We start from the raw sequence: 8,892 nt of genomic DNA on the forward strand, positions 1-8,892 counted from the left end.
TTCAGCAAATAGATTATAAAGCTGTATGATAATCAGGCAATGGATTGTCATCCAGTTTGTATGCAAGTTGACGTTTTGTTAAAAGCAATCAGTGATATGATTTCACAAGAATTTAAATCAATGCGACAAGATATGAGGAAGGAATTTGTAAAAATGCGAGAAAGCATGGAAGATATGATTTCAACGCTTGTTTCAGAGATAAAGAAAACTGAAACCATGAACAATGCAATGCCAGTTGAAGAAACATCGCAAACAACAATTGTAATACCCTTATCATCTGATAACAAGCCTTAATATTGAGGAAGTTTATTCCGAGAAAGCACCAGTCTTTCCTCTTGTTGAAACTATCAAAGAAGAACCTTTGCTGTTGGAAGAATATGAGGTTTCACAGACTGAGATTGATGACCCTAATATATCCATGTTAAATAAATTTCCTCCTCAATCAGATATTGGAGTAAATACCACAGTCAACATTGTTAAACCACAATGATGTGTTGCAAGAAACTCAGATGAAGAATGCAGCGATTTTGGTGAGATGTTTGTCAATAAATCTACTACAATTGAAAGAATCAATGCTTGCAAAGTTGGATGCTCAGTTGCTTGATGGAAATAACAAAGAGAAGCATTTTTCTTGCAATTTTTGTGATAGATCATTCAAATACAAAAGAAACTTGAAAGATCATCTAAGAACTCACACAGGTGAGCGACGTTACCAATGCGATGTGGGCCACAAGTCATTTATCCAGAATGGAAATTTCCAAACTCACATGAGAACTCATACTGGAGAGCGAACCTATAAATGTGATGTGTGCGACAAGTTATTTTCCGTTAGCAGCAGTTTAAAAACTCATATGAGAACTCACACTGGAGAGCGACCTTATCAATGCAACCTGTGCCACAAGTCATTTTCCGATAGCCGCAATTTGAAAACTCATGAGAACCCACACAGGTGAGAGACCTTATCAATGCCAAATTTGTCACAAATCATTTATCAAAAATGAAAGTTTGCAAGCTCATATGAGAATCCACACTGGAGAGCGACCTTATCAATGCGATCAATGTTCCCTCTAATTTTTCACGAGTCTGAGCAAACACACTAACTCCCTGAGCGGTCACTTGGACCAGTGTGAGCAACATCAGATGTGCGCACTGTGGCCATTATGATGCGTTTATTTTCAATTCAGGTTGGATTTTTTTTCTTGTGCGCAGCACAGATTTTCTTTGCGCGGAGACCGTGTCAACAGTGCGCATTTGCACACTTGTGCAGCTTAGAGGGAACATTAAATGCGATGCGTGCCACAAGTCATTTTCCGTTAACAGCCGTTAGGAAACTCACATGAAAACTCACACTGCAGAGCGACCTTATCTATGCCAAGTTTGTCACAAGTCATTTATCCATAATGGAAGTTTGCAAGCTCATATTAGAATCCACACTGGAGAGCGACCTTGTCAATGCGATGTGTGCCACAGACACCGTTTTTTGATTCAGACTTGAGCGTTATTGCTACCGTTAGTGCAAAAACTATTGTGTAATTAGTAGTTTGCAGTTATCTACTAGATGTAGGTTTACAGCTGATAGAAGGTACAATCCACAAGAACTTCTTCGAGTTGATGTATCAATACATCATGCATGAAAATTAAGTAAGTTTTATTCATTTAAACAGGAGTTTTCGTAAGCTTTAGCTTGCTTTGTCAGATTTAAAATGTAGGCAAAAATATTTTCGAAATAAATACTTAAATGTCTATAAGGTTAGCTATATGTCAAAATCCATAGCGACGTAATAGATAAATAACTGCTTGAATCGATGCAATTTGACAGAGGATATGACACGAAGGATATGTTTTCAGAAATTACAGAATATAATTATAAAAAATCTAAATAATAGATCTAAATCTAATTAAATCAAACATATAATTTGGTCCAGACAAGAGTCTGGGCAGTTTAACCAAACCCCAGTGCAGAAATCTAAATTTGTGAGCACCAAAAAACAATTGTCAGCAAAAATCTGGCCCACAAATTGAAAAATGTTGAAAGCACTGCTTTCGATGATCTTGGGGACAATTTTGCCCCAAACAGAAATTTACATTAATAATAACTGATTTCAAGTGATATTAGAAAATCTATTTTCAGATACTTGAAGAAGACAACAAGACAAGGATTTTTTTCCAGGTTTGCTGTAACTCACTCTTTAATCATAACCCGTTTTTTAATCATAATTGTGATCAAACACGTTTGCATGATACAAAAGAATTGCGCATACTATCAGCTTGAAGACGTTTTTCATTATGTTGTTTTAAATGTTTTAACTGTAGTGTGTCGCATCACGACAAGGTGAAATAGAATGCATCAATGCAACCACCTAAAATGTTTCAATCACATCAATGGTCATTGATCAGTGATTTTCAACAACACATCAAACAGACTTTAACAATGAATTTGGATATAACTTTGCTAAATGTGTTGCTGTAAGATTTTTTATGTGATTTGTACACTGTTTATGATATCCCAGTTGTAAATTATTTTAAGTCAAACTGCTGTGTAATGTCATTTAAGATGATTTTGTGTGCTTTACATCTTCAAACTATGTAAACTATGTAGTTATAAACATTCTTTCAAAACAACAGGGAATATTTTTGTTTTTGTATCTGACAGTCACTGCTGTTCTTTACTTTATTTTACTCATATGAGAATCCACACTGGTGAGCGACCTTATCCTTGCGATGTGTGCCACAAGTCAGATTGAGACTGCAGTATTGGGATGGCGATGGTGGTTGTCTTAAGTTGGCCTAAAGCCAAAGGTTTAGGTGTTTCATGAGAACTCCTTGACTGTGTTGTCTTTGACTCCGTTGCATGTACCATCTCTGATTTTTTTCTTTAAGTCAGCACAACGTTCATAAAGTACAAATTTTTATATTTCAAAATATAGTCATAATTAGTAGTTAGAAGCAATTTCATTTCCATTTCAAAATCCGAATAGAGCTATTCACTTGAATCGTTATAGTTCACCGCCCTCAGTGTCGCTGTTCTAGGACAATCATTCCGTTCGCGACGAAAATAATGATTCTCTCCACGGCTCCGCTGGTGTCTATAAAGAAATCCATTGTGGGCGAGCTTCGACTTTCCACGGATAGAGGGAACGAAGCTGAATTCATCTATTGTTATTAGTCGTCAAGTTGGAGTAACACAACTAATCTGTTATTCTGAGTTGCTCTGCTTTCTACTTATACTAATATGGTTTTCGTTGCTTTTTATACAAATGCAACGGAAACCATATTTTCTATTGCGTTGGTGTGATGTTGTGCAAAATGCAACAGATAACATGATTTCCGTTGCATTTATGTAAAGGGCCTATTGCGTCGGTGCGATGTTGTGCAAAATGCAACAGATAACATGATTTCCGTTGCATCTATGTAAAGGGCCTATTGCGTCGGTGCGATGTTGTGTGAAATGCAACAGATAAGATAAGAGCAACGGAAACCATGTTTTCTAGTGCGTTGGTGTGATGTTGTGATAACATGGTTTCTGTTGTACTTGTGTGAAGAGCATCGGAAACCATGTTATCGGTTGCATTTATATCGCATGTGCCATTCAATTCTCAACCATTACAGTAGTTTGATCAGTACTCACCAATGTGTCACTCAAATGAACTGTCATTCAGTTAAGCATGAATTATTTGTCAGTCAAATGAACGTTAAAAGAATGTGTCACTCAAATGAGCTGTCCTTCAAATGAAATGTCACTCAATTGATCAACTACCCCCCATTTCATATATTATGATGTTTTTTTTAAAACATTTCAGAAAAACTATAAAGTTTATGATACTTGACCTGGTTCACAATTTCTGGGGCTCGTAGTTCCAATGTTAATTTTACAATTAATGTTTATATGTGGAGAAAGCATTAGTCAAGTGTTTTATTTAATTAAGAAACAATTGCTGTCATGAGTTAAGCAAAAACGTTTTTTTGTAATTAACTGAATTACATTTGAAAAAATAACTTTGAATTAGATTACTGTCATCATGTGTAGGGATTCAAATGGTTATTTCCTGTTTTTTTTTTTTCCACTTTAAACACATCATACATTTTCTGTCACTTCAAGTATTTTCACATTTTTCAATTCATTTTTTTTGGTTTTGACATCTTATTATTCAAATTAATATGTTATTTTTATTAAAACTTTTTACCTTTCACATTTTCAGCAATTATTTGCATAGTTTTATAATAGTTTTATTGTATCACAATCAAACCATGGAGTGTCATCCAGATAAAATGCATGTTGATTTTTTATTGAAATCAATCAGTGATCTTATTTTACAAGAATTCAAAGCAATACGACAAGATATGAAGATAGAATTTGCTAAAGTGTAAGTAAACATGGAAGATATAGTTTCAAAGATTCTGGCAGAAACAAAGAAAGCTGAAATCATAAACAGAGCAATGCCGATTAAAAAAACGTCACAAGCATTAGATGTAGCATCTGATATCGGCATTTGTATTAAAGAAGTTTATTCTCAGAATGCATCAGTTCTTCCTCTTGTTGAAGCTGTCAAAGAAGAACCCTTGTTGTTGCAGCATTGGGAGTTTTCTGAAAAGGATGATCCAAGTATGTCCATGTCAAATAAGTTTTCTCATCAATCGGAGGTTGAAGTAAATGCCGTAGTTAAAGCTGTTGACCCCCAAACCTGTATTGGAGAAGATCATTCTGAAAAGGCATTAGTGTAACCCAGTGGTTCCCAAAGTGGGCGCCAGCGCCCCCTTGTGGGCGTTTGCGCCTCTCAAGGGGGCGCTGGCTAATAAATGGGCGATTGGGGGGCGCTGATAATAAAGTGGGCAGTAACAAGAATAGTGCCAAAGTAAACATTTGTGCTATTTGTATAATAGTTTTATGCTTCGATGTACTTGTTTTACTTTCCTGTATTCGGTTGCATAGTATGAGATTTTTCGGTTAATCCTAAAATGAAATACATTTATTAGGCTCACTATTCTTATTTTTACGTTAATAGACGAATTTCAACAGTATTGTGTCATAATAATCTTGCATTTTTTCTCACATGTAGCATATGCCAAAAGGTATTTAAGCCACGAGGAAGTTAGTGTGATTGTGAATAGCAATATTGTTAGATTTTAGTTAGTGAGTTGGTACCTAGTTATACTTATGTTATTCAGTCATTAGAGTGCTAAATAACGACTTCAGCCAAATGAAAATGCAGGCAATACAGTTCAAGTTATTTCCAGTATGGATTTATTCCAGCCCCAAATTCCGAATCACAGCCGATGTGTTTGCTGTGCTTTAAAAAGTTTTCTAATGAATCGATGAAGCTGTCCAGACTTTCCGAGCATTTAACGAAAATTCACCCAGATAAAGTAGGCAAGAGTGCATCATTTTTTTGAAACGCTCTGGGACAATTTCAAAAAACGCAAAACTGTTGGTACGATGTATTCAAACCTTTCCCATACAAGTAATGATGGATTACGTGCGTCTTACAATTTGTCTTTGATGCTTGCAAGAAAAGGCAAGCCGCATACGATCGGTGAAGCATTGATCTTGCCATCAGTGAAGGAAGTTTTGGACACCATTTTGCATCACAAGGCCTCTTCTACAGTTATTAAATCTATTCCTCTGAGTAACAATACTGTACAGAGACGGGTGGATGAGAAGGCCACCGATATAGAAGATAGTTTATGCAGCATCATCAGAAATACAGAACTCAGTTTACAACTGGATGAGTCTCTATTACTTGGGTATGTTCGTTTTGTGAATGATGAAGTTTTACATGAAGAGTTTGCAATCGCTTTAACACTGGATTCAGATCCCCGGGGTGAGACAGTATTCCAAGAAGATAAAACATATTTCGAAAAAAACAAATTCCACTTACCAATGTCACAGCGTGTGCAACTGACGGCGCCCCATCTATGATGTGCCGTTACCGTGGTTTCATGGCATTCCTAAAAGCAGCGAATCCAAACGTGCTTACAATTCATTGTGTGATTCATTGGCAGCATTTGGTGGCCAAGAATATCAGTGGTCGTCTTAACCTCTCATTGAAGACTGTCATCAAGGCAGTAAATAAGAGTAAAGCTCATGCGCTTAACACACGCTTGTTTAAGCAAATGTGTAAAGAGAACGACGAGGCCTTTGAGCACTTACTTCTACACACCGAAGTAAGATGGCTCTCCAAGGGAAACGGCCTTGTACGATTTTAAACACTGATAGATACTGTTGTGGAATTCTTGGAAGCTGTGACCCTCGCCTTGCCAAAGAAATTATTGCTATAAAATGATATCGCATAATTGTCAGATATATTTTCCAAATTTAACGAATTGAACCTATCCCTTCAGGGCAACGAGGTAAATCTAATCAAGGTAAAATCAGTAGGCCTACTGTGTGGATTCAAAAATAAGTTTGCGTTGTATGGGCGAAATTTAGCTAGACGCAATTCTCCCGGTTTTCCAGCCTGCAGCAACTTGCTATCAGCAACAAAGGTATTTCTTATGTTGATGTTGAGACATACAGCAAGCATATTAAGGAATTGCATGAAGACATGGAAGTTCGGTTTCAGGATGTAATACAATTGGAGATTCTTGACTGAATAATCGACCCATTCATTGATATTTCCGAGCAAGGCATTCTTGCAAAATTATTTTGAACGCAAACCATAATTCCATATCTTGTATCAATCATTTTGGCTGCAACGCGATATTAAAGTGAAATATCCTCACGTGTGGAATCGGGTAAAAAAGTTTTCATTGCATTTCCCAGCTCATACTTAGTAGAGCGTGCATTCAGTGTCGTCACAATGCTTCTGGACAACAAAAGAAACCGCCTGGATATAGTGAGACGGTTAATTAAAAGAAAAGCGATTACACGGTTTGAAAGAGGAATGTCCTGCTGTGTCAGAAATGTTTTAGTTGTCAAAATTGACCCATCGTACATCGAGTAATTGTAAAACATTTCAGGCTCATTTTAGAGCTGATTTTGCAAGCGTGCAGGTGCATGGTTAATCGCTTCCCGAATGAATAGTAAATTCGTTGTTACTTTTTTGTTGAATGGGCGTTTGATAGTCAGTAATATGTCCAGGGGGGCGTTATCGGAAAAAAGTTTGGGAAACACTGGTGTAACCAAACTTTCTTTACCAGGAACCTTCCTTCCCGCTTTACAGCTAGTCAATTAGCTCTGTCTTCTTTATTCACATTTAATGGCATATCTCTTAGGTAAAAACATCCGTCCTTCTACTATATCACCCAAACGTTACTGAAACACCACTCTATCTCCGAGCGAAACACCACACCAAAACAAATTCCACGCAATCGTAGAATCAGCGTGGGACGCTAAACACAGTACTGATTGGGCCCTTGGAAGACACTGTTTCCAATGTCTTGCAAGTTGTGTTGTTATAATCATATTTGTGACGTTTACCACGCTATTACATAACGTCATATTTGCCATAAGTCAATCACAGTTCACGGTATTACAGATTTACATAAATGTAGTTGATTGACAGTCAGTTCCGCGAGCTTACCTCTGCTTGCACTTTTGAACTTATTGCATTCTGATGACTTCTATATGATTGACAGCTTATTAGTAAACATGTTTATCTGTACGATTGACCTCGCATTAACAGCAGTGTTATGAAAAATTGACGTTGATAGATTGACATAGTGTTTCCTGTATCGATCACCTGACTTGTATTACGTCACGTTTAAAAGTCCGAATCATTTCCGTAAAGAAAAACGCATTCTCTTCAAGTTGAAATCCTCTTTCTTTATTATCTGTTTCAGTGTATTTTTATTTCCTTATTATCTTCTTAAGCGTTTAAGTATAGCGTATTATAGCGTGATTTAGTGAGAATTAGAGAGAACTAGAATTGTTACTTATACCTAAGAGGTAACTGTACTAACCTTATGAGCGTTTTCCTGAAGTATTAATGAATGTAGACTTGTAGAGTGTTGCGCTTGCTTGCTATTGGATTCTTAAAATCCTTAGTATATGACCCGTAATATTGTCGTAAATTTTAGTGTTGTTTGTAGAAATAATGAAAGATATTAAAATCAATATTAACCAGATTCTCCGTGTTTAAAATTATATAAACTATTCAACCGAAGTTTAGGAGTTCCTAGACAGAATTCACAACCTTCTAATCATTCTTAAGAGTCAGATAACAATATATCATAATATCTATAATTTGGCAGTTCTGTAAAAACCCAAAATAAAACAGTAACCGCCACCCTCGGGGTAACGTCACAAGAGATAGAATAAAAACATGTAGACCCATGAACAAGTAAAACACAGCAGCACGTGAACATGCACAAAGAGACAATACAACGCGGATAAATCGATGTACAAAACGTGACAGTGACAATGCGAACAACGTGATGATGCAAATAAAACGTGACGGATATAAAAACGGTGTATACAAATACTTCTCGTGACATCAGTTTATCCTCAATTTGAAGTTATTGAAGAGGAACCTTTGTTGTTACAAAAATATGAGGTTTCACAGACTGAGATTGATGACCCAAATATATCCATGCTAAATACATTTCTTCCTCAATCAGATATAGCAGTAAATTCCACAATCAAAATTGTTAAACCACAAAGCTGTGTTGCAAGAAATTCAGATGAAGAATGCAGCGATTTTAAGCAGATGTTTCTCAATAAATCTACTGCAATGGAAATAATCAATGCTTGCAAAGATGATGTTCAGTTGCTTGTTGGAAATAACGAAGAAAAGCATTTTTCTTGCAATTTTTGTGATAGATCATTTAAATGCAAAAGAAACTTGAAAGTTCATTTAAGAACTCTCACAGGTGAGCGTCCTTATCAATGCGATGTGTGCGATAAGTCATTTACCACTTGCAACCATTTGAAAAATCATATAAGATTTCACACTG

At 36.3% G+C, this 8,892-nt stretch overlaps 2 protein-coding genes and 1 long non-coding RNA gene across 5 annotated transcripts; 2 read left to right on the top strand and 1 right to left on the bottom strand.

Annotated features, from left to right (window-relative positions):
- LOC143450588 (uncharacterized) lies at positions 1 to 3,135 on the top strand. 3 transcript variants are annotated; one of them, XR_013114727.1, is made up of 4 exons: positions 951 to 1,641; positions 2,132 to 2,170; positions 2,314 to 2,899; positions 3,031 to 3,135. XR_013114727.1 is itself a non-coding variant. In XM_076951195.1 (3 exons), exons 1-3 carry the CDS (start codon positions 510 to 512, stop codon positions 2,339 to 2,341), a joined length of 507 nt encoding a protein of 168 aa, XP_076807310.1. In that variant the 5' UTR covers positions 1 to 509; the 3' UTR covers positions 2,342 to 2,906. The 3 variants fall into 3 exon arrangements, 1 of the variants encoding a protein (XP_076807310.1); XM_076951195.1 differs by lacking the exons at positions 951 to 1,641; positions 3,031 to 3,135 and adding an exon at positions 1 to 949 and having other exon boundaries at positions 2,314 to 2,906; XR_013114726.1 differs by lacking the exon at positions 3,031 to 3,135 and having other exon boundaries at positions 2,314 to 2,906.
- LOC143450589 (uncharacterized) lies at positions 2,993 to 3,490 on the bottom strand. The gene is made up of 2 exons (XR_013114728.1): positions 3,421 to 3,490; positions 2,993 to 3,349 (listed from the first exon to the last, which is right to left on the bottom strand). It is a non-coding gene; the product is annotated as an uncharacterized LOC143450589 (long non-coding RNA).
- Positions 3,491 to 5,434: 1,944 nt separating this feature from the next.
- Positions 5,435 to 6,035, top strand: LOC143448582 (SCAN domain-containing protein 3-like). Its single transcript, XM_076948389.1, has 2 exons — positions 5,435 to 5,819; positions 6,001 to 6,035. The coding sequence occupies exons 1-2, from the start codon at positions 5,435 to 5,437 to the stop codon at positions 6,033 to 6,035; spliced, it is 420 nt and encodes a 139-aa protein (XP_076804504.1).
- The last annotated feature ends 2,857 nt before the right edge of the window (positions 6,036 to 8,892 follow it).

This window comes from Clavelina lepadiformis, chromosome 3, assembly GCF_947623445.1.
Source record: "Clavelina lepadiformis chromosome 3, kaClaLepa1.1, whole genome shotgun sequence".
NCBI lineage: Eukaryota > Metazoa > Chordata > Ascidiacea > Aplousobranchia > Clavelinidae > Clavelina > Clavelina lepadiformis.